The sequence below is a fragment of the Falco rusticolus genome, chromosome 2 (genome assembly GCF_015220075.1).
Source record: "Falco rusticolus isolate bFalRus1 chromosome 2, bFalRus1.pri, whole genome shotgun sequence".
NCBI lineage: Eukaryota > Metazoa > Chordata > Aves > Falconiformes > Falconidae > Falco > Falco rusticolus.
Window position 1 is genome coordinate 19,187,365 of NC_051188.1, and position 25,768 is coordinate 19,213,132.

Consider the following 25,768-nt stretch of genomic DNA (forward strand, 5'->3'; position numbering starts at 1 on the left):
TGAGGAGATTTTTTTCTTCCTAAGATATATATTAAATAACTTAAATACATAATTTAACAATGATCTTACTCTAGTATAAACAGAAGGAAACTCGAGAGGAGTACAGGGTATATTTTATTTCTAAGAAAAAGGTAAGTCATCTCTTATAAAAAGATGGGTTGCATTGCTTTCATTGGAAAGGGGAAAAGAGCTTATAGCATCTGTCTTAAAAAGTGGCTGCATTTACAAATACATATTTCAGGCTTAAATCTCACTACTCTTACTCTAGACATGTTCTTTGTCCAATTTAAAACCAAATTACAGGACTAATACTTCATGGCTGTCTCATAACTTTATGCAAGTAGTAACTTTCAAAAATAATCCAAACAGAGAAGAAATGGATTGAGAATTTTTAAGAGAAACTTCTCAGGGATTGTCCTTCGTTACTTAAAAAATTTTGCCATGTACTGGAAAGTGTTACTTGTTCTCTTTCTGTATGACAACAAATACCTGAAATCCCTTAGAAGGAGGACGTATATGTCAGTGTTACTTTTTTCAGTATTCACTTACTTATTCATTGGCTTGCTTTATTTTTGCCACATTCACGTGGGAATGTACTGTGTCTAATGCAGCTGTGCATTTCTGACAGTATAACTCATGGCTGGTTTGGGATTTTTTTTTTTTTTTACCAGTCTGATGTTGTCTGAAATAGCTTTAAATAGGAAAGATCTGGAACAATTATTGCAGGTGTGGATAAAATGCGTTCCTTATACATGCTTTCATTTTTTTCACACCTAAGAGGCACAGATTTGCAGTATCAAATGAGGAATGCATCAACTTGATTGAAGAGAAATAAATTCAGACAGGCTTTTTCAAGAAAGATAAAATGTCAAGAAGAATATTGTGGAGAGGAGGAATGCATAAATTGACAAAAACAAGTTGTACATTTGTATAAAGGCACAAAAAGATAAGAATGAACTTCGAAATTAATTGGAAGAGCAGAAATGTGAGTCATGAGATGAAACATCATATGACAATTTTGGTTTATCTGTCAGAACAATCAGAGGGAATGAAATCTCGAATCTTTAACAGGAACGTGGTGGGAACTGCAGCCCTTAGATCTGACTCAGTTTTATACAGTTAAAAACACTTTAAAATCCATCATAGAATACTGTTCAGAGCTGTCCTGGCTATGGACTAAACAGTCAGTGTGTTCAGTATTTCACCTGATGTGTCTGTGCTCACTTCCTTGCCTTTTTTAATTACTGTTTGTAGTTTTTGTTTTAATATTCTTTGATGTCTTCAGTAACTTTTTCTTTCTTCTTAACAGGGTGAAGGTTGGGGAGAGGAAGCAAAGGCAAAATTTTTGGGAATGGTAAATAATAAAATTGTTTTAATGACCATATTTAGAGAAGAGGATGATGTTCTCATTGTGGATTTGAAAAGAAGTCCATTTGATAAAATGGAGAGTAACATGCCAGTGTCTCTCAAGGATGCATTAGTTTCTTTAGACTTGGCAAGGTATGCGTTTTCCTTTAGTTTATGTTCTTATGCCATAAATGATAACAGCATAATACTTGGAGCAAGCACGTTAGTTTTGCAGTGTTTAATACATTATGTGTGATGTATTCATCTCCAGCAGTATCTGTTGATTCCCTTTTTTCACCTTTCACTAACAAGCACTGTGGTATACCCACTTGCACTAGTCAGGGCTTTATTTAGATAATGAACTTTATTTTATAAAATGGCAAAAAAATAAATTGCTGTGCAAGTTTGAATAATAAAGGGTTGAAAGTTCTTTTTGCTGCACACAGAGAAATGAGTGTTAACTAGTTACACTCAGCATCTGTACCGCTCGGGTAATTGCTTTTTCTCATAAGCGAGGAAAAGGAAGTCTAAAAGAAAGTGGTTTTGTCAATGTAGTGGATTCTAGCCTTTTTAGCTTCTTTTTAAGAATTTAAAAGTACACTACTGCATCCCAAATAACAAAATCTTTTTAGGAGCCAGCTGCCCTGTATCATAGAATCATAGAATGGTTTCTATGGGTCAGAAGGGACCTTAAAGATTATCTGGTTCCAACCCTCCTGCCATGAGCAGGGACACCTTCCACCAGACCAGGTTGCTCAAAGCCACATCCTCATTCTTCATATGTTACATTTGTGGTGGGAGAAACATGAAAGAGAATTGACTGTACCAACTGCAAAAATGAAGGTTCAAACTATTCATACAAACATAAATCAAGTTATTTTCATAAGACCATTTTGCATTTTTCATGGGAAATGACATTTGAATATAAAAGGGTATCTTCTAAGTTAATTTTGACAGAATTTATGAAAAATTTTGTTTTGTTTACTTCAGGTTTAGTTCACAGCTTCTCAGTCAGTTAGAAAATAATACCGTCTTGCAGTATAGTCCGCCTAAGATTCCACAAGAAAGAGAAGTCTCTGTTGTAGTTTGTCACATTAATAGTCCAAGTGATTTCTATCTCCAGTTGGTAAGTTTAGAAATAAGGTCTATTCAAATAAAACTGAACAGACGTGTTAATGTTGAGGTACTTGTAGTCCATATTAAATAAGCTATAATTTCCATTCACTTCTGTTACTTGTTAAGATTTTTAGGATTCTTAGAATTAATAGATTAATTCCTACAGTCCTAGATTAATTCTAGGAATTCATAGAATTCCAGAAGGTTAACATTTTTTTGTCAGTTTTGTTGCATGGTTAATTCCTGTGTTGAGTATGTAGTGTTTTACTGTTTAGAGTGGTGATTAAACAGGACAGTGCTCAACAGTTGTTAGGCATTTTAATTCACTTTTATGTATTCATAACCATTGTTTAATTTTGGCGGGAAGACTAGGAAGTACAGTACTAGAAAAAATGTCTCTTAAAAGAGAAAAAATGCCATTTAAAAAAAAAAAGAACATCTGGTGGGTGTGTATGTTTTGGTTTTCTTTTTTCAGACAGAGAGTCTGGATTCTTCAGATCTTCCGAAGAAAATTCAGGAGGTATATAAATATGACTCTGGAAGAAACTTGGAAATTGCCTACCCAGTTGAAGGCCAGGCTTGTATTGCAAAACAGGAAGATGGGAATTGGTACAGAGCACAGATTATAGGTGAAGTATCGATTCTTTCACTCTAATGATAGGTTGCAAAATCAGATGGGGCGCTAGATCAGAGCCACGCCCTGGATACGCATAGTAACAAACAGCTGTTGTTTCTACCAGGCATTCTTATACTAACAGGTTCATGAAGTCAGTGGTACTAATTCATGTTACATTCTTTTGCTATTAATGGAGTGGTTTAGAAATTGTTTTTTTTTAAACAAAGGGAAGCAGTGTACTTAATTTTCTGTAAGTCACTGAAATACTATTATTTAATTATTTTAAATAATGTTTCATTTGCTATTACAGTTTGAACTACAGACTTGTCTGTTTTAGCCAACCTCAGAATATAACCAGTGTGGTTTAATAGTTCTCCATGGTAATTCTGAAGGGGATGGGGGTGTACTTGTGCTGACCTCTGTGTTACCAGTATGGGTAGTTTAGCATGCCTCTCTGCTTACACGTCTACTTGGCAGGTATTTAATATGCCAGTGCCCCATAAGGTGATTAGATGGAAAGGGACCAAAATGCTAACTCCTGTCATTTCAGGAACCTGAAAGAGCTGGTTCTTAAAGAATATAGGTTTTGGATTGAGTTATAGAACATTTGAAAATGTGGCATTTTATGATTAGACGGTATAAATGTTTATTTTGCTCTGGAATTCTGGTGCGTTAACCTGTATCAGATACTCATTTTTTGTTTTAATAACTTGGGTTGTTTTTCTTGAAGGGCTGCCAAGTCGTCAGGAAGTTATGGTAAAATATGTTGACTTTGGCAATGTTGCTAACTTAACTCTTAAAGACATACGCAGAGTGAAAAAGGAGTTTCTGAGCTTTCCAGAAAAGGTAAATCAGTGCTTGCTTGGATTAAATAATCAAAATCAATAGATTGTCAGTAGGTGGAAGGGAAAAGAGAGTTGTTGATGTTCTGAAGTAAATAAAATGTTAAGCAAGTTCCTTTTCACATGCGTTTATGATGTGACTTACTCAGTATATTTTGGGTACACATTGAAAACTTTCAGGTTTTTTTACATCATTCAGTTTTAAATGGAATCAAATGTTACCTTGTAGTGAGGAGGTGTATATACATTGTGGGTGTATGTGTTTTAATTCAAATACCTTCTTTTACTCCTTATTAAGCTGAATTAATGTTTACATTCTTTAATTTTCAAATGATAATCTAATAATGATCTTTAAAAAAAAAAAAAGATTATTTTTTTTTTTTATGTTATGGTATTTAAGGTTTGCTGTTTTCCTAATTTTAGGTATGGTAGGATTTTCCCCCTTTTTACAAGAAGAAAAACTGAGTGGGAAAGGAAATGGCAAAGTATTTCTGTCAAATAAAAAACACACAGAAGTAGAAAATAATTCTTTTTCTGAATTCACCTGTTCATTCAATAGTTCTGGTTGCCAAACAATTATGCTAAACTTTAAAACTTCATATGTTGATAGGAGTGTTTTAACCAGTTGTAGGCATCAGAAGTAGTGATTGTTGTAACTAAGAATGGCCAGCATCTTTTACTAAAAACAGGATTTAATTGTTTATGTTTTGAGCATATATTTCTGGGGAAAGTTTCAGCCAAAATAATCAAGCCTCTTTTGACAGCAAGGGAGAAGGAGGCATTCTGAAAATGGTAAAATGTTCTTGCAGCTCAGTTCACAGTGGCTAATGAATCAGGGTGGTGGGATTCTTGATGTATTTTATCCCATCGTTCCAACTGATTGCTTGTCATTGACCAAATATAAATCCTCAGAAAAATCTATTAAGGGTTTGTCATCTCTTGAGCGCATGCTACTAGGCCCCCTCACTTCGAACATAAAGGAGGAGGGGCTAAAGAGTTACAGATGCCAGTGGGTATATGACCACTCCGGAGTGGTTTAAAAAAATATGAACCCATAGGTTACACTCCAGTTTCCGAATTCTTATGCCATATATAGGCTACAGTGAAACACTCTGGCAAGGTGTTTACACTTGAAGTTTCGGTATGAAATAACAAATTCCTGTTGCTGTTAGTTTTAATGCAGGTAATGAAAAGATCAACAGACTTCAGTCTGCTTATGTGTTGCTACAGTTTCAAATCTTCTCTTTTTAAAAAATAATAAGATTTAAGAATTTAAAATTCTTTGAAACGTGAATGAACATGAGATTGCAAAATCAGGTATTCAGAGGGCAAGAGTATCAGAAATTAGGTTGCTTGTGCAGCTCTGTTGCATGAAAGCATTGATAAGTGTTCACACATCATCATGTATTGGACTGCCTCAAATGTTAGTTTTTTAAGAGATTTGAATTAGGCTGTTACAAGAGAAGCTGGACTTTTCATCCTGTTAATATAGTTTGCAAGCATTTCAGTGGATTTGGGTGGTGCAGAAATCTTGGCCAAGACTGGAATAAGCAGTGCTTAATGTAGTGTTGGTTTTGTCATCCACAGCCCTTTCTTTTAATGGTTATGTAACCTGTCAGTCAGTCTTATTTTCATATTCCCGATGGCCTGTTTCCTAAGAATGTCTGCACAAAACATCGTTTTTTCTATTGCCTTTATTTCCTTTCTGTCCCTTTTCCCTCACCTGTGTTACTTTTTTTTTTTTTTTTTTTCAGTGCAATAAATGAGGGAGACATTCACAGTTGATTTAAACTTGAGCCATTAGTGTAGCCACCAAAATTTGCAATAGAGATGATAAAAATTCTTCTAATCAAAGTACTTTATCTTGTCTGATTGCCTGTGTGTGCCTCTTTTCATCTCTCCTAATTAATACATTTCAGAAATCTGGGAGGTATCGTCTGACATGGGTACTGTGGTGTCTCTGTGTTTAGCCCTTCAGACTGCTACAGTGGTATAGTCCTGTTAATCTTAGATGCTTTGAATCTGGATTATTATATCATAAGCAAAACCGGATGAAGGCTTGCTTTCATTATCACTTCTCTGCAGGAATCTTTCCTGAGCTGTGCACCAATCTTATGCCTAACCATGAAGGGAGGCAAGGAGAAGTAAGCTCTATTTTGGCAAGAATGTATCTGAATTTGAGGTTCATGTTCAGCTGCTGGGGGCAGGGATCATCTTAAATTAAATCAAATAATGGTAATGTGGAACCAGAAGCCAAGGTCATGCTGTCCTGCATGAGTGTAAAGCAAAGGCTGTGATTTGGCTGAATTAGGTGGTCTTGATATGTGATGGTGGATATGTAATTGGAGTTATTCTTTAGGCCATCAGGTGCAGGCTGGCTTCCATTGAGCCTTATGAAGGGGCAAGTGAGTGGAACAGAGAAGCCAAGGAAAGATTTGAAGAAATGACTGAAGATAAACGTATGATGTGTTCAATTGTTGGTATGTTACCAGGAGTGTATTAATGTGTATTTAAATATTATTAAATTGACTCAAACTTAGAAGCATGCACTTTCATATTTTAAATAGTATTTCTTTGAAATGCTTCTGTTCATATTTGCAACAGGTAGCCTGGAGTGAGAATATCTAAACATGAACTAATTGGGGGAGACATAACAGATAAAACTTAGGACAGAAGCTCTGTTTATGTCTTCTCCTACAGACCACACCAGCATTAAGTGAGAAAAGTATCCTGGTTCATTCAGATGGGCTTGTTTCCAAAAGTACTAGCTATCCTTGACTCTTCCTGACTTCATTGGTAGCTGAGAGTGTGATCGCTGTTGCTCAGAAACATCACCCCCCCCCCCCCCCCAAAAAAGATAATTCATATAACACATACATGCCTTAATAGGGTTTTTATCAATACCATTTATTGTTAATATGCAGTTACTGTTCAGCATTGATGGTTGGAACCCACTAATAAATGAAATTAAATTTAGCAGTTGGTTTCTTTGTATAAAAATATTTTGTAATGATTGGTGGGTTTTAAGTTAATTTTAGAGATACGTGCAAAGCTAAGCATCTATGTATTATTGATGTTCAGAATTAATTGTTATATAAATCAAATTTAATTTTACCAAATTCTGTCTTTTCATATCATTTCCCATGCCTGCAAAACCTTAAGTAGTTTTTATACTGTCACTGACTGGCACTAATTATGCTTATATTATTTATTCACAGATAATTTAGATAACATCTTATCTGTTGAGCTCTTTGACGACTGTGCTGTTCATGGAAGAAGTTTTAGTATTAACTACCATCTAGTTGAAGAAAACCTGGCATCCTACATACCTGGGTGAATACACTGTGCATAACTTAAAGTGTTTGGAAATACTGAATCTGTGAAAGAAAATTACTGGCTTTAGTGTGTCACCACCAGTGGCTGGAATTTATCACATTTGTGACAAATCATTACAAATCACATTCATAACTGACATAAGTTGCAGAGTGTAACTACACTTTGCCATAGTTGAATGATGAAAATGACTAAATCTTGAGTAACATAATGTACTGAAATTATAAGGGATTCAAAAGTTGGAGATTAAATGTTTATACCATACTTGTAGTGTGCTTAAGTGCTGAATCTTCCCAAACTGGTTATCATTCCCATTCCCTTCTCGTAAGAAAAGAAGTATCACTTCTGTTTGTTTAACCTGCATCTGAGGTAAGTCATCTCTGTGGAAGCTCTGTTACTAGAAAGCAAATACTCAAATAATGCAGTGTGACAGGCAGTAGAAGGCTTGGGAGGCCTGCTGGGGAAAATGAGGCTGATAGGAAGGTAACACTGCTGCATTTAATTTGTTGGCTTTTTAAAAAGATAATCCATAGGCTGTATTCATTAAAATCAATAATTACTCTTTCATTAATAATTTTTACATACTGATGAGAATAAAAATATTGTTGAATAGAAAGTTTCTATTCCAAAAGGGAATTCCTGAATTTGCTTTTTTGAGGAAGAAGCAAGCAAGTGGGTTTTCATCTCTTAGCTCAGAAATATAACTAAATCCTAGTAAACCTTTGTTTGTACTGGCCACAATTTTTAGTAAGATTTTTGTGAAGTTAGGCAGCTTAATTTAAACCTGAACAACTGAATTGTTTTGTCACTGTCACTAGGGTATTTTGTTGCATTGCAGTGATACTTAGGTGCCTGCTTCTGGCCTGCAAACAAGTGGGTATGTTACTTTAATAGGCATTCCTACCTAACACTGATAACTTTAATGGGGATTTTTTGGTAACTCTTGCTCCCCCTTCCTTAGTCAGAGTGGGGAAAACAGAAAGGGGAGCAAGAAAACTCATGGGTCAAAACAATGACAGTGAAATTGATTACAAAGTACTGTTGTGGGCAAAACAGACTTAAATTAACTTATTACGAATTAGCATAAATAATTATTGATTCAGACACTGGGACACAAAAGACAAACTATAGCACCTACCCTCCCCTTTTCCCAGGCTCAGGTTTACTCCAAGCACCTCTGCTTTCCCTTGTACACTCAGATGATAGTCCTTTCAGTGAGGCAGTGAGCAGTGCAGGGGCTTGGGGTCAGGACAGAGCAATTTCTGCCTTCTGCGCCCTCCGTGCTTTTCCTGTGCTCCAGCATGGGCCCTCTACAGGCCTCAGTCCATTCAAGAGCATGCCTCTTCTCCCACAAAATACCTTCCTTTCTGATCTTGATGTCCCCTATATTATTTTTCTTCTGTTCTCTCTCCCCCTAGCTTTTTCTGCCCTGAAATTAAAACAGAGATGCCACCAGCTTCACAGAACAGCTCAGCCATGTCCTGTGGAGTATCTGTTGCAGAGATGGCTAAAACAGGCTGTGCCTGCCAGAGGGCAACACCTGGCCTCTTAGAAGTCACCCATGCAGCCCCTCTCCCTGGCTGGCAAGACCTTGCCATTTACACCCAGTGCAACATGTCTTTTAGTTGCAATTATGTTTCCATTGCAGCAGAGGGGTAGTGAGTTGTTTTGAGAGGTCCTGGGGGGTTTGGGGCTCTCTTTGTTTCCAGTGCACATAGGTGTCTAGTTCTTCAGAGCTCGTTTGTCATGCTTTCTTGATTAATTTCCCATTTCTGAATATGGATGTCTGCAAAAAGTCAAGAGACTGGTGAGTAATTTGAACCTGCTTTATGTCATTTAGAATCACATTTGGGATGTGATAACTTCTCCATGTTTAATGCTGGTGAGGGATACTAGGCCAGCCCTAAACTGATATAAGACAGTGTAAGCAGGAGAGTACAGTGGTCCATTGAAGCTGGCTTGCTGATGAGCAAACATCAGTAACCTTATTCTTGTGTTGGGACAAGGAGTAGCCCATACAGAATTCCAGGAAGAAATCTCAAAAGTCTGAAGTTCATTCCAAATTGATCGTTTTTTCTGGTGGATCTGCAGTGATAATGCTACACTGGAGTTAATAGGAAGGGGGTTGTAAGTCATGTAATAGTATTTATTTCACTTGGAAGAACTCTTCATGGCAGATTGTGTCTGCATTTCATAGTTCAGACTAGTTGTATGTCTAGTAGTAGTTTCATGTCATTCAACAAGTCAGTTGTTTACCGAGCAGTTTCCAAATACCTGCATCAGGAGGGTTTGCATAAATAGTTGTGTGTCTGCATGTAGCGGATGATTCAATGCTTAAACACTGTGGAATCTGCTCTCCAACAGAGCAGATTTTTCCTTCACAGGAAGGAAACAGGCAGATAGTAGATCTCTGAAAACAGAAGAGAGTTTCTTCGTGGAGGCCCAGAAATGGCCAGCAGTTAAACTGGGGCTTGCTATCTCCTTTAGTCAGTTATGTTTACAAGAAACTAGTTCTTTTGAATTGATCTGTTTTTTCAAGCTGCCATCTCTTAACATCTCTAGCTGGCATGCTTCATGCAGACTTGCACTAAGCTGGGCTGTGGCTCAAAATACATACCAGCCAACTTTTGATTGCTGTTGGGGTTTATTCTATCCAGTCCACACAATTAAAACCAAGTTTTCATCAGGGTATTACCATGACTATACTTCATTCAGTCCTGTACTTAGGGAAGTGCCAGCAACAGTTGTGTTGCATTCATGTCCTCAGGGAATGCTAGAAAGGTAAATGTTACTTTACTTCTGAAAGGAATATTTACACATCATAGAAACTGAATGTTGCAGCTTTTACTCTGAGGTAACATTGCTTTCCAGGAGCATGGTGTTAGTAATTTGATGTCTTTTAAGCCAGATAGAGACATTAAGGTTCAGCAGCCCATATGTGTCAGGCTTGCTTTTTTCTGCTGGCAGCCTATATTGCAAAGTGCTTTCATCTGACAGTAGAATGTGCAAGGATACCTTCTGAAGGAGGATAAAAATATTACTATTGTGACTATTTCAGAAGTAACATTTAGTTTTGTCTTTTGTTGTGGTTTTTTTTCTGCTTTTCTTAGTTATTCACTCTTCTTCAGGTTGAATGGTTCCTGTCAAGGTGAACAGAGCTCTATTTCACTTTGTTTAAAATGTGTTTAAACTTTCCGTTCCAATTACGTTTTGTTCTTTACAGGTACACTGAAAGTACTGCTGTAAGGCCCATTGAAATATGGGATGTTCCTCCAGAAATTATTGAAACCTCAGAAGATGATGATCCTATAGACATGGAACCTGTGTATGAAGGAGATTTCAGACCACTTTGTAAAAAAGAGCTACAAGTGAGAATTAGTCATGTTGTGTCTCCTAGTAAAATTTTTATACAATGGCTGTCATCGGGAAGTATACTGAAAAGGTACTAAAATTCAAAAAACTTTTCTCAAGTTAAGACATTTTTATTACCAGTTGGTGAGGTATGGTTAGAACAGTCTGATTAGGGTTGCATTTGGCACTGGGTACTTTTCTGAATGCTTGCTTTGTTGAGGAAAGTATAGGAACAAAAGACAGATTTGCACTGTGTTGTCATTTATTAAATATTTGTGATTCCAAGCTAAGTACATGGTCTAACTCCTATTTCAAATCAGTTTTGATGTAGTAAGTATTGGGGCCTCATAAATGCAGCACTGTCCAAAAAGATTAAATCTTTCTGCTTTTTCTTTTCTCCTCCCCATTGCTTCATTAGAAATCTTGTTAAATAATGCCGGTTTTCCAAGTCATAGAACTTCAGTCAAGTTAACTTCTTTCAACAGGATTCTGATATGCTGTTAGGAAAGTTTGAAGGCAATTTCTAGACATAGTGTATCAGCTTACCTTTGGTAGATGTTTAGGTAACATTTAGGTAATAGTGCTGGCTATTTGAAGACAGTTAAATGGAAATGTCATTGCTTAGTGCAGGTTGCTTATTTTCTGCCTCTTCTTCCTTGCATCTTTTTTACCTTCCTGCACCTCGCTACGTTGAGAGTCCTGTTGAATTAGTCATGACCCTAAATGAGTACCATGTTCTGAAGTTGTTGAGAGAAAATAGTGCATCTTTCAAGTAGTGCTATGCAAAACAGTCAGGATCACTCAGATTAATTCCTTTGTTTAAGAAAACATGGTAATTCTACAGAATTTTAATCAGATTGCATGTGTTTTGAAGCTCCATGTCATGTATTTCTAACATACAATGAAGAAAAATGACAGTGTGTGTTAAACAGTTACTACATCTTTACTGTATACTAGTTAAGCAGTGGTAAACTAAATAAGTCGTGTATTCACTGTATAAAATTTTACCACTTGGAAAGTTTTTTTGAATGTTAGTTTACAGGAGAAGATGGCTACCATCTACAAAGAATCCCAGCCACAGTCTGTGAAGTGGGAGAGTAGTATGCACTGTGCTGTTTATGTACATGATTTGAAACAGTGGCAAAGAGGTCAAATAAGCAGGATTGTCTCTGAAACAAAAGCAAAGGTAAATTGCTTATCATAACAGAGTTCATACTTCTATTTCTTAAGTCTGTAAGCATTTATTTATGAAAATAACATAAAAACTTTGCTTCTTCTGTGTTAATATTTTCTCATACAGTCTTTTGCTTTTGTTGAGAGTTTAAGTATGTTGTACATTGCTGCAAATTACTGTCTCATCAAAGCTCAGATGCCTTTAGCAGGGAACCTGGTAGTTGAGGAAGGCTCATGAGGTTGACTTTGCATATGTTTACACAACACTGGCACAGATTCCCAAGCTATAGCCTACCAGTTTAGCTTAGATTCCAGAAGCTGTGTTGACCTGTGGGTCACATTAATTCAAACTTAACAGTCCTTGCTAAAAGATGGAGCCAGTTGAACTGGCTACAACACCACCACAGGAATGCATGTAGTCATGCTGTTGCTGAACCCTAAACTGATGATAATGCACTGTGCCATGTAGATGTAGCATTTTCCATAGTAACTTCTCACACAGTGCTGCTTTAAACCTGCGTTTTGTTACACTCATTTGTAAAGAATAAGGAGCATCAGAAGAGGCATTTCATGAATAAATAACTACTTGCCTCAAAAGTAACAGCGTCTTTTTAATATACAGATAATCCAGAACTGGATTACTATTGGTTCTCTCCACTGTCATCAGATTATGCCTGTGGGTCTTGTTAGTAGGAAGTAGGAGTGGACCTTCCTATACTTCTGGTTTGCATCGTCTGCTTTCTAAGGCTAAGAGCCCTCAAGCAGCTATTTAACCGTGTCAGAATAAAAAGCAAGGGTTGGAGGGGGGCTCTTTCAGTGTTTCTGGTAAACACACCATCATCACTGAAGCACAGGAAAAAAAAATCTTACTCAAGTAACTGCCTCTGTAAAATCCTTAAAGTTCAACCACCTTTGCACATGTTTTTGTCCTCTCACTGCACTGCGGTGGGTGTTTGCATTGTGTGGTGAAGTACTTCAGTGCAGAGGCCATTTGTTGAATCCTGGTAGTGTTTCTTTGAATTTTGTTTACCTAATCAGGCATACTTTGAATTATCATTCCTTACACATAGCACTAAGAGAGCGACTTTTTTTCTATTTCATTATGTTGCTTCTCTGTAACAGGTAATACTTTATGATTCTGGAGCTGAAAGAACAGTGGATATCAGGTGTCTAAGAAAACTTGATGAAGAGATGAAGGCAATTGGGACATTAGCAATAGAATGTTCCTTGACAGATATAAGGTAGCCTTTCCCTTATACTGAGGAGAAGTATTAGAAACTAACAATGACATAACTGTGTTAGTGCTGATTATCTAAGATTTGGAAGAGGGTTGCTTTTTGGATATAGAAGAAATGGGATGGCAACTGTGATTTATTTTGTAAAGGGTTTTTGTTCTGAGGGTTATGCTACATACCTGTAAAGCAGAAACCGTGCTATATAAAGGAGTATTTCTAGGCTGAATTGTAAAATACTGATGATAAAGGTTTCTCTTACTTCACTGAATGATTTTTTCCGTGGCTCAGAATTGAAGATTAATCAGATCTAGTGAAAATGTACAGGAGGTCTGTCTTCCCTAGACTAGAAAAGAGAGAAAACCAGGGTTTTCTCCCATGCATTTGTTTGTGTGCTGTCTATATTGTGAAGAAAAAAATAATCATGTTTTTAATACCTATTCCCTGAATGAATGTAAAAAGTCTAATTTGCAGGTGAAGTATGGGTTTTCCTTCATTCTGATAAGACAGGTGTCATACTTCTGGAACTCTTGATCCTCCTCCTCATTTTGAAGTTTTGGGGTTGATTTTTGAATTCTTCCTGACATACAGATCCAGGCACAAATAACCATTTTTTTTTCTGTTGACTGTAATGAAGATTGTCTTTTTCTCTGACAGTTCTGGCAGTTTCAAAAAAAAGATCAAAACTTCAGTTAGGGGAAGGGCTTGTGGCTAAGCTCTGGAGATGGCAACTTCTCTCGTACTAACAGAGATTATGATTTGTTCCATGTTAGACCAACAGGTGGAAGCACGGAGTGGACAGCAACAGCCTGTGACTGTTTATCATATTACCTAACGGGGGCACAAGTAAAAATACTCATACAGGTTTGTAGACAAAACCAGCGGTATTTGTAAAATTTCTTTCACATTTTCTGTTAAATTATTTTTTTTCTTAGTATTTTCACTCTTCAGAAAAGTCCTGAGTGAAGCTTGCTTGGATTGCTGTTTGCTGTAGGGGAAAAGATGCTTTTCCTCTTTTCTGCTTTGCTTTTGTTATTCACTGGAGCATTAGAGCAGTTTGGCTACCCAGTGTGGAAAGAATGCAGTCTTAGATATATTTAGTTACTGAAGAAAAATATTTACATCTTTGGGATCACTGGATGCTGACACCTTTTATGGACAGATGAGAAAGATGCTCATATTCTTGATGAGAATGATTTCAGCAGCTACTATGTTTTCAAGCCTAAGAAACTGAAAGAACAAGTCCGGTGTATGAACATCATTAGTAAAAAACCCATCATTGGTAAAACCCCTGGAATTATTATGAGGGTTCAATTTGGCTAGCATCTGTTGGCACCTGCCAGTGAGGTTTTACTGTGTGTCTGGAAGTAAAAGCACTAATGAGCAAAATTATTGATGAGTGTATTCAAAACTCCCGCTGGAGGAAAACAAGTGGTTTAGCAGTTCATTCTGATAAAACAGCTAAGGGAAGAAGCAAGGTTTTAGTCTGTTACTTTTTTTTAATGTCATGTTTAACAGTTAGTAAAATGATGACACGACATGGATTAAATAAATTTTGTGTCTTCTGATGTGGGCATCAGTTGTTCAACCATCTGATTTGCAGTCAGTATCAATAAAATGAAAAATATGTCTGTAGTTTAGAGGAAGTACATACTGTAATATGTTGTCCACCTCTCATTTTTTCCAGGAAAGTGATGTGGTCTGTGCATTGCCTGTGAAAATTCTTTGCAAAGATGAAACAGGAGAATTGATTGATATTTCAGAGCACCTTGTTAAAAAGGGTTTGGCTTTTAGGAGCAAAAGGTTTGGATATGTTTTGTTTACATTCTTTCAGACTTTCATATTCACATCATGATAAGCTAATAAGTAAAACACAAATTTGGATTGTCCTCTACAGCTTATGCAGGATCAGAACTCCATCTTCAGTGAACTTATTTGAGTGTAACATTAATTGTATCCATTGCACTTTTCAGTTCTCTTGAGTTGGTAAATTGGATGCTTGAAAGTACTTTAACAAGTATTTGCCATGTTTATGTGTGGTTTTTTCACTTGTATTCTATTCTTCTGCGCTTTAAGTTGTCAGTTAATATGTCGATATGATTTGATTGAATCTGCTAGAACTGATAAAGCTGACATGGCTTGCTCAGTCTCCAAGGAACATCTTAAAGTATATTTAGAGGAAGAGAACACACAACTGGATGGTTGTAATTCCAAAACTGCATGTGCAAGAAACAGTGCTGCTCCAGAGGAAGGCGTCGCTGTTTCAGAGAGTGAACAGAAATCACGCAAAAACTTCCAATCACCGTGTCAGTCAGGAATGAATGAAATATATAAACCTCCTCTTATACCTGAAGAGAAAATTTTTCGAGCTGTAGTAACTTGTGTTGGACGTGATGGAACTATTTATATACTACCAAAATCATCTGGTAAGATTACATAGAGGAAAATACGTTTATGTCTGAATCTAATAGCTTTGCTATATCAGAATATACCAAATAAGTGTCCTAGTATACATGTTCTGTATCAGAACACAGTTCTGGAAGATTCCTGTCAGGAGGATTGCTGTCAGGAGGTGATGAGGCCTTTGGCAGGGAGGGTGGAGGACGAGGGGCAGGTGCTGGTGCACACCTTGCTCTGCAGCAGTGGGAGGGGGCTGGCAGCTCTCCAGCAGAGAAAGCCCACCTCCCCAGGAGGAGGCACCCTCCTGAAACCCACCAGAATCCACTCTCCTGTCCCTCCACCTCCCAAGACATCTTAACAACCCCAAGCGCTTGGATGGGCCAGTTACTTGCCTCTTCTTCTCTAGCCAGTGTTGGGTAAAGCAGCACGTGCTTTGTTTTATAACGTTGAGTTAGGTACATTTTACTAATAATGAAGGTACAGTCCTAAAGGTTCTTGGAAGTTAGCCTAGTTCTCAAATATTTCTGGATTTTTTTCCTTTGGAGTGAGCTCAATGCCCTGTTTCCTTGGGCTCTTTATTTGTACTGTCATAGATTCTGTATCTCTTAGTATTTTGTGTTTGTGCTGTTTGAAAGAGGCACATGTTCACCTGACAGATGCAGTGTCAGTCTTCAGTATCATGATAATATATTGTGCTTTAGAGAAATGTTTCCATATAAGAGTATTAATCAATTATTTTTACTCTACGAATACAATTAACTATTAGATCATATCATAAAACTTTAAAATCCAAAGTACAGTAAGGCCACTTGCCCAAGACTATATTCTTCTTGCAGTTGTTGCTGTAGACTGTACCCATAGCAGAAGAGGCACTTCTTGACACCTGTTTTGTGTTGTTTCATGGTGTCCTACCACTGTCTCTGGGAATCCGTTGTCTTGTTCATGGAGGGGCTCTTGTATTAGTGTTGCCAAGGTGTCAGTTGCAAAATTTGTAGACCTTTCTTCTCTGAGATGAGAATCCAGAGTTACTAATGGCTTCACAATTGGAAATTCAGTTTGCTTTTTCATTTAAGTAATAACTTGTTTGCATGTACTAGACATTGAACATACATATTCTGTCAGTGTTGGAAAATACTTTTCAGAGCAGCACATGTATTTCCTGTTTGAACATGTCTTCATCTGAATCTCATAGTTTTTAGTGATTGAAATAATTTGCCCCAATATGTTATAGACTATTCTCATATTATTTCTTTTACCACCCCACCGCAGAAATGGAACTAAACAAATTGATGACTGAAATACAAAGTAGCTTCAAATGCCTTGGTCTTCCGGAACCCTACTGCTGGAAAAAGGGAGAAGCTTGTGTTGTAAGAGGATCAGATACCATGTGGTATCGAGGCAAAGTTTTAGAACTTGGTGGTACTGCTCTCCAGGTAAGTTTGATTATATGGGGAATATGTGTCTGTGTGTGTGTTTGCATGAACACATGCATATGTAAGTTTAAAAAAAAACGGGGAGGGGGGTTTTGCAGCAATTAATCTGGTCCTCTAAAATAAATTTATGATCACACCTTTTTTTCTGTTCAGCTGACCTGACTATTCAGATGCTCATTCTGCTTAAAGTGTGATAATTTTTTTGTGATTTTTACATTTATTTTAAAGATTAATTCTATCTGCCTATTTCAGTTGTCATGATTTTTCCCATAGTTTTCCTGATGATGATAAATGTTCTTAAGTAAAAAGTTACCCTTGATCACCTGTAAGTCGTCGCTTCTAGGTTTTTTCTTCTTTTCTTGTTGCTGTTTACCATATGAGGAATGCTTTGAAAATACTTAGGCTTAGCATCACCCCACTCTGTCCCCACCCAAAAAGTAGTGGCTGGCTGTTTTGAATTCTTTCTGCTTCACAGGTATAGAGCTACTTTTTCTAATTAGCAGTTAATCTTACCTGAACACTTCGGTCTACTCATGCTTCTCAAATGTGGATTTGCAAGTCTAATACTAGTTCAGAATTTTTTTCTTTCTTTCAATTTTAAACTGCTGTAGGTTATTTATACAAAAGGTGGGATCTCTTGCAAGGCAAGTTTGGAAATGGAACTTCTAATCTGCAATGCCAGTTTTTTAATCCTTTTCTTCCTTTCTAAGTAGTCACATCACCAACTTAACAGCAAACCATTATTTTTTCCTTTGGAAAAGTGAATGCTGTAAATGAACACTCTCTCTTACTAAACTTGACTTAAAAAACAGGAATTATTTCAGGAAAGCTTTTCTTTTCACGTAGGTACAATATATAGACTGTGGTTTCATAGAGAACATTCTTCAGTGTCATCTGTATCCAACTACATTGTACACTGGTATTCCTCCATTTTGCATACCATGTCAGCTCTACAAGATAGTACCGGTAAGTAATGGTAAATTTGAAGACATTTTATTAGGTGGTTGCTCAAATTGATGTACTGTTTAGTCATACAAAGGTTGAGATTAGTTGGTGGTATGTTTTTTCTTGCCTATGAGGATTCAGAGAATAGCTGATGAGGATCGTTTCAGCAAGACAGCCTTTTATCAGGAACTGCTAGATTGCATTATGAAGTGACCATGCTTCAAAAGCAGCTGCCATTGGAATTAAATCGTGACACTGCTGTACGATGGCAGGACGGTACTCTGAAGCAGTAGTTCATTATGAAGTAGCAGCAACAAGAAATAATTCCGGATTTCTTAATGTAAAATGGCCAGAAGGTTGTAAATCTTGAAGTCCTGCAGAAGTGTTTCTGTCATTCTCAACTTAGCTGTGCAGGAAGCAATCTGTTATGCTAAACTAATGCAATTGAATTGTTTTAGAGGGGTTTCTTAGTAAGTGTTTGATGTGTAAATAACATCTTCACATACCGTCACATCTTACTCACATTTGAATGGTGCGTTTAGTAAATGTGAATGAATTACAGAAATTACTTGCAAACTTTTATTTAAAGAAAACCTTCTCATTGCTGTAAGTAGTTCAATTGATAGATTAAGACAGACAGGCTTACAAGGCTCTGGGTTGGGTGGCAAACAGGTACTGCAAGGAATGAAAGAAGTATTTAAAGGATCCTGTGTTTTCTATTGACTGTTAAGTCATCTTCAAGTGTAATTCTGTATCTTTTGGTTATACTTCAGGTAATTGCGTACACATACATTATTATGTATATAGTAAAGGTTAGACTTGGCAAGCAACATCTCTTTCTAAGCCACTTAAAGACCTGAAAATTTCTGGTTGGCTTTGTCACACAAGATTTAGTGTAACAAGTAGCAGGTAATGAACTGTTGTAGACAAATCAAACTAATGATGTGAATTTTTCAATTAAATTTTTCAATGATAGTCACATATTCTCATCTTACTATGTTAAGAACAGTAAGAGTATTACCTGTCAGCATCTTAATGTGGGGAGGTTTCTTGCTTTTTATTAAATAGATTGGAAATTCTTGGCAGCTGGATGCCATAGATCGTCTTCAAGAACTACTTGCAAACGAAGAGGTTGAAATACATGTTCAGGTAGCTTAATTTATTCATAGATATGGAATGAGGCTTACTTTTTGTTCTGGGATTTTATTTCTTCTTTTAACTTGCATTAAGAATAATAGATAAAGGAGTATAGCAGTGAATGTATTTCTTAGACAAAACAAAATCCATACCTGAAGTTATTTCTCCTATGACTTTACCTTTATTATAGTTTTCAAGCCTTAAATGTGTCCTTTAGAAGTATTATTTTTTGATCCTGTTTGTATTCTGTGTTGTCATTCTGACAAGCATAAATTCTTCTAAATTCAATTTTAAGTGATCAAAATTTGGCATAATTAAGTATGGACGTGCTTAAATGACTGTATTAACGTTATAGGGAAACATAATCTGTGTTGTCTGAAAACCTGCGATTTCAGATAGTTTGATTTCTGATGATAAATGGTGAAAGAGAAAGGTTTGTTGCCGAGTGCACAAACATGGGATAACATTTCAGTGTTAGACTGAGTAGTTGGTGCTGCTGTTCCATAGATAGATGCACATTTCCATTTGTGTCGTAACTGGTGTTAATAGGCATCCTTACTGGTTTTGCATCTTTGATGAGTGAGTATGGTGCATATAGGAATCATGAGATTGAATTTCCTGGGCACTATTTATAAAACCTCAGTCACACTATTGCTGTTCTAATCTTACTTTATCTTGCGTAAATAGGAATTACCAGATAACCCATGGGGCAAATTGTCTGTCAACCTGTATTTTGGTGGAATGTCACTTTCTTCCTTCATGGTATACCAGCAGTACTGTGTTGCTGAAGATGGTCAGGACATACCAAAGCTGGTGAGATTTTTGTGCATGTGTGTGTGTTTTGCTGTTGTTATTCTGACATTAAAAAGATTACTCAGTTGCTTGTTGTGACCTTTGATGGTTTTTTTACTTCTTTTTATATTTTTATACAGCTTTGTGGTGTAAACAACAGTAGGACCAAGTACAGAACTCTGTAGCGTAACAGGTTTAGGTATGATGTGTTTATAAGATTGCATGGAATAGTGAATTGCCAAGGGTTTGTGCTTGGAGTCCTTACTGAAAAGAGAGCTTTGTATTTCTGTTTAAAGTCAGATTAGTTTTTATGCTCCTCTAAAACGTAAACCAATAGGAATAGGGTAATATTTTTATCACTTGAAAGGATTAGTTAATTATAGAAATATATCCAAGGCTGGAGATACTCAAAATGAAATTAAATCGAGTATTTCAACATAAACCTAGTGTTCTAAGAGTTACCCAGGTTCTTCATTCCAAGTATCTGAGATATCAATCTGGTGTTCTTTAGAGAAGGATTGAAATTTTCACCAAACCTCATTGGCTTAACACAAATAGGTAAGTTATTTCTCTGTGGGTTGGGTTTTTTCCTTGAAATCTGAGGATCAAGTTTGTTTAAATTACTGCAGCTTTGTTGCTGTGTTTTTCTCTTAATTTTGTTTAAGCCTGCGTACATATTTTTCTTTCCAACATGAGTCTCTGCTTCAGAAAATAATTTTACGATACAGAGTACGCTGCTGTCACTGCTGATGTAAGTCTTGGCATGTATGTCAGTGGGCTTGTGATGCAGTTAGAACAATCTCTCAGTGTGTATTAAAACTGAGTAATCATGGAAAACCTAACTGTAAATCAGTCTCTTGTTGAATTTTCATAAAGTCAGCATGACACAAAACATTCAGCAAACTAAATATGGATCTTGAAATGAGATTTTACCCTTTAAACAAAAATTAAATGTGGAAAACAAAAACAAAGCTGTGTAAGAAGGCTGTAAGCAAGAAGCATTCAGAAAGCCTGGAATGATTTCTGCAAGGAATGTAGCATTAAGCAGATCCATTCCAGGAATAAATGCTTCAGAACAATGTGTAAGAAAATGAGTATCAGAGGTGTTCAGTTGTAGACCAGAAAAGGAGCAAGGCATCTCCAGAGTTTGAGCTGGTTCCAGGAGCAGAACCTCAGGAATAGCAGAAATGGGAAGCATGCAGCACTGAGAGCATTTAAACGTAATCAGCTCTGGGTTTAGCTGTAGACACAAAGCAGCCAACTGATAAACTGCATGGACTAAAGGATACTATTGTATAAAGTATAGCCATTATATATATTATTTTTTAGTTTTATAACTTCATTTCATTGCTTCAAATCTGTGTTTTCAGGTAAGTAGTCTGTTAAGGACTGTATTCTGTTCTGTGAGTGTTGTAATTCTGTTAGTGGTAATAAGCTGCTTAGGCAGAGCCCACTACACCTGTGGCTTGCTGCAGAATGTCTTACTGTCTTTGGGATGCAGTTCTGTTGAGCTGCACAGGTGGGTTTAGGAGCTGGGCTGGGTTACCCTATAACAATCCTCGAATAGGCAGTATGATATTGGAGAGTGGATCAGAACCCCAAGTGCAGTGAGCTTACAGCAGTGAATATCATTCCAGGTGTGTGTATACATATATGTGTGTGTGTGCGTGCGTATAGGTACTTGCATACTTACCTATATATACAAGACCATTACACTGTGGTATTTTTTTATTTGGCTTTTTGGGAAATGGGGTTTGTTTGTTTGATTTTGTTTGTTTCTCTACCACTGTGAGTCAGAACCAAGCAGCCAAGTGTTGTCTTGTGCTCATATATTCTGGCATGGAGGACCCTTGATTCATTTGACAGAAAGGCTTTTAATGTCTTCATTCTGAGCTCAGGCTTAATTAACAATAGTTTTTAGAATTAGTTTTTCTACAGCAGTTAACTACAAACAATTTCCATGCATCTGAAACAAAGTCAGTTCAAAGTTCTTTATACAGACTGTTCTTGTTTTTAACTGCATTGCATATCAGCCCCTTTACAGTGAGGTACTTGAAGTCTGCAGATTTTAAGCCCGTAGTCTGAGCAAACACTTGGACGAACTGTTCCATCTTAATCCACCCTTGGAAATGCCAGTGCTGGTTTTCTTGGAAGAGTCTCACTAGTCTAGGTCAAAGGAGAGATACTATTGGCATACTAGCCATATTCATTCAGTTAGCACCTGCCTTCTGATTGATAGCAAAGATAATGCTGAACATGCAAAGCCATTTTTTATTTTACTAACTTGTAGTCATCTGAACACTGTCGGTATCACCAGGAGCTCTTCAGCCTGCCAGCAGTTCTAGACAGAGGATCGGCATCTTTTCGGGCAGAGAGGGGAATCTTAAGGCAGAAGCAGCAGCACACAAAGGACTGATTCCTCCTCTTCTGATTCTGCGTGGACTTCAGGACAGATGAGAGCAGATAACTGCAGTTGGTGTTGCAGTACTGCATGCATAATTACAAATTCTAGCACTGAGATTGCTATGTAGTTTGACACTCAACTTGCAGGAAGGCTTAATCCTTCTGTCCTTATTCCTTCCTTTTAAATAGGGAGTTAACTTCCTCTGAACCCAGTGAGCTGTATGACTAAAAGTCCTGCCAGATACCCTAAGCTGTTGTTTCCTTGTTAGGTATTTATCGGGACAAGCCTGGGATGAAGGACAGAGGTGTCAAATGGCTGTGGGCTTATGTTGAAGGCCAGCCATGTGGGTGAAGGCCAGCTGTGTGGGTCATAAATCCCACCATCTCTTGACACCAAGAAGACCTGTTCTGTTACTGATGTTTGCAGCAAGACTAGCGGAAAAGCATTCTGCAAACATCTAGATAGGAAGCCCTTTCTGCTTTTCTTTTGCTGCAGTGAGAGTAAAGTCTAAGACACCCTGTCCGTTTCAGGGAAATAAAAAATCTGAGACTTGCCAGACTGTCACTTTGGTCTTCATCATCCTAAAGATGTCTTCAGTGCCTCTCAGTACTGGGTGGGCTCATATAGGCTGTTCATAAAAAAAGCTTTGCATGTGGTGGAGAAGGAAGTACAACAGAACACACTGCACTGCCACCTACCATTTACTTAGTTTGGATTAAATTCCTCATGCTGAAAAGCACTCTTGATGCCTTATTAAGTATACAGTATTATGTGGTGTGTATATTACATATTAAAAATACATCATTTCTGCTATGGTTTTGCAGAAATGATAGGAATGTAAGCCATTTTTAGGTTTTTCAAGAGTGGACACAAAGACAGAAAGGGTGAGGGACAACTGTCTGAAATACATAATGCCTAAAGATGTCTTGGTAGGACACCATTTTAGTATCAGCACTTACAACTGGACTGTCTGTGTGGTAGATCTAGCAGTAACCAGTCTACTGACAATTAAGAGCAGTCTGTTAACAGCAAAAATATAAATGCAGTTTTTCTTTCAAAGATACACACAAAAGCTGACAGAGGGTAGACTTCAGCCACTTGAGCCAAGTGCGGTGCTCTGTTGGGAGTGAGTTGGACTTTAAGTTGAATCTTTAGAGCCAGGTGTAGTCAGGTGGCCAGTCACAGTGTTCCTGATTGTTTTGCAGAAATCGGGCATTTAGCATTTATGTATCTATGACATAGTTAGACATCCTTTCTTTACTATTATTTATCAAGAGACTTTTTTTATTCTTACGAATACATACTTTCAATGGAAAAGCTGCGGTTTTTCCTAGTTAAGTCTGAGGAACGTAATGGGGTTTTGTACTGTATCCTATGTATAGACTATGCAGGGGGGAAGAAACGGTCAGTTATTGTTTTATTTTACAGATAGATGGTTGCTTCCACTTTTCTTTTATTCTGGGCATAATGAAAACTGTCAAGTAGATGTGTAAAAATACAATGTATTTTAGAGAAATTTTATCTTTCATTATGTATATAAAGTACAAGAGAGTATAGGAACTGTATTCATGATGTGTGATCCAGCTGAGCTATGTGCTATACATCCTTACAAAGGCATAATGTAATGCACCAAGGTTTATTTTGTCTTGAAACAAATGAGTTAATGATACGTAGAACTAAAACTGTAAAATACATGGTTCTAGAAGAAGACACGCTACAGCATGCTATGCTACTGAGACAATATGTGTCTGTACTTTGCAAGATCTTTTTGAAGGAGTGATAATTCTGGTGGCTAAGGAGTAAAGTTATGCTTTGCCTTTCTCTTCAGGAGTGATTTACTCTGGAAGACTGCAGTAGCATTGGGCATGGCATTCAGGTTAACCTGTGCCAGTTAATTGCTATTATTTTAGGATTTTTCCCTAAATATTCTCTCTTCAAAAGTAATTCCATATTTAATGCATTTTTTAATTAACAGCAATTAAGTTAGCAAATCAGTATATTAGGACCATTTCAGAGGTATATTCTTAATATTTGGAAGTGTTCATTAACTAGTTCTGTTTGGTGATCTTTCAGCTACAACTGTTTTAAAAACCTACTAAGTATTGAAAGGAAAAGTTGATTAATATGTTTTTCATCAAGGACACACTGTTTACATTATTACATAACTCCTTTGAACCAGAAATCATACCAAAGCTAGTTTCCATATTGTTACTAAATAAGATTCTTGACTGAAGTCTGTCTTGGTCTAGGAGCTACTTGAAGGAGACATTCCTGTTTTGCCTTCATACGTGTCACCATCACTACCCATTCCAGGAGATACCTTTCCTGTCAGAGTTACCCATTTGGTGTCCCCTAAGGAGGTAAGTTTTGTAGACATCTCATAGGTGTTGCAGTCCCATCATGCTGGTGAAAAGGAAATCATGGCTAACAATTTTAGATAATATAAAAATGTATTGGTGAGGTTGCAAAACTGCTACTGGATTATTGTTGCAGATGGTTGTGCAGTGCAACTATCTGAATGGACTCTTACTTGAAATACCCTCTTAGGCGGGGGCAGAGAAATAAACTGGCCATTTCCCTAGAAAATGAATTCTCAGAATTAAAGTATGCCACTCTGGTACTTATCTTGTATAATAAGAAAATAGGTCACTGGATTTTAACTTGGCAAAACAATAATGGTTTATCTCTTCTTTAGTCTCTAAAAACTAAATTATTGGAACATTGTAATGTAAACATTTTCTGGCTGTTACAGTAGTATTTTACTATATTTGGTTGATGGCTGATTATTGATTTTTTGTGTAAACCGACACAGCTTCTAGTAGTCTCCCAGGCAGAAGGCAGAATGTAATGTTCCTTGATCAAATAAAAGGTGCTTATGTGGACTTTGAATGTTGAATGATGAAAACAGGAGAACAGGAAGCAGTGAGAAGCTGATTGTGTTACAAAATCTGACATCTTGTAAGTGGATTGATTTATGTGGAAGTGCTTGTATTTGTTGTTTTCGGTAAATCTGTAAACCAGATAACAACAGGTTTTATAGTATTGAAGTGATTGCTTTAAATTTAGGATAACGGTCTAATATAAATTAGCCCCACTAATTCACTTGAGTATACATATCTTAAAAAAAATGTATAGTGTACATATCATTAGTATTTTGTATAGCGTACATTATCCATTATTGATTTTTGAGGTAGGCAACAATGAAGCTACAAGTCCGAGGGCAATCAGGAGAGATTTCAGGGCCTTGGGTTGACTGTTAAGGGATCAGGAGCACAAGCAGTGTTCTCCTCTATGCTTCCAGTTGCAGGGAATGATGAGGAATGAAACAGGAACAACCAGCAGATCAATATCTGGCTCTGAGCCTGGTGCCACTGGCAGAATTTTGGGGGTTTTGGTCATGGGTCAGTCTACACAACACCAGGCCTGCTGGCAACAGAAGGGTACACCTGTCTGAAAGGGGGAAAGGATCTTTGCACAAGAGTTACCAGGGCTCATGTAAAGAGTTTTAAACTACTTTTGAAGGGAGAAAGGAATAAAACCAGGCTCATAAGGGATAAGCCGGGGGCAGCATACCAGTGTTTGAGAGATGTTACGCTAGCAAGGTCCTTCAGTCTGCTCTCTCAGTGGAGGTAGGGGATGGAGATCCA

At 37.1% G+C, this 25,768-nt stretch overlaps 1 protein-coding gene across 1 annotated transcript in view; it reads left to right on the forward strand.

Annotated features, from left to right (window-relative positions):
- The window catches only part of RNF17 (ring finger protein 17), a 54,078-nt gene that overhangs the window by 20,458 nt on the left and 7,852 nt on the right, over window positions 1-25,768 (forward strand). Inside the window, exons 16-32 of the mRNA XM_037376532.1 lie at window positions 1,310-1,500; window positions 2,338-2,473; window positions 2,939-3,092; window positions 3,810-3,925; window positions 6,281-6,401; window positions 7,140-7,254; window positions 10,478-10,696; window positions 11,641-11,791; window positions 12,901-13,019; window positions 13,784-13,874; window positions 14,698-14,813; window positions 15,129-15,436; window positions 16,680-16,843; window positions 17,690-17,809; window positions 18,857-18,937; window positions 19,613-19,738; window positions 24,371-24,481. Coding sequence (XP_037232429.1) covers window positions 1,310-1,500; window positions 2,338-2,473; window positions 2,939-3,092; window positions 3,810-3,925; window positions 6,281-6,401; window positions 7,140-7,254; window positions 10,478-10,696; window positions 11,641-11,791; window positions 12,901-13,019; window positions 13,784-13,874; window positions 14,698-14,813; window positions 15,129-15,436; window positions 16,680-16,843; window positions 17,690-17,809; window positions 18,857-18,937; window positions 19,613-19,738; window positions 24,371-24,481 — 2,439 coding nt within the window. The remainder of the gene's footprint in view (window positions 1-1,309; window positions 1,501-2,337; window positions 2,474-2,938; window positions 3,093-3,809; window positions 3,926-6,280; window positions 6,402-7,139; window positions 7,255-10,477; window positions 10,697-11,640; window positions 11,792-12,900; window positions 13,020-13,783; window positions 13,875-14,697; window positions 14,814-15,128; window positions 15,437-16,679; window positions 16,844-17,689; window positions 17,810-18,856; window positions 18,938-19,612; window positions 19,739-24,370; window positions 24,482-25,768) is intronic.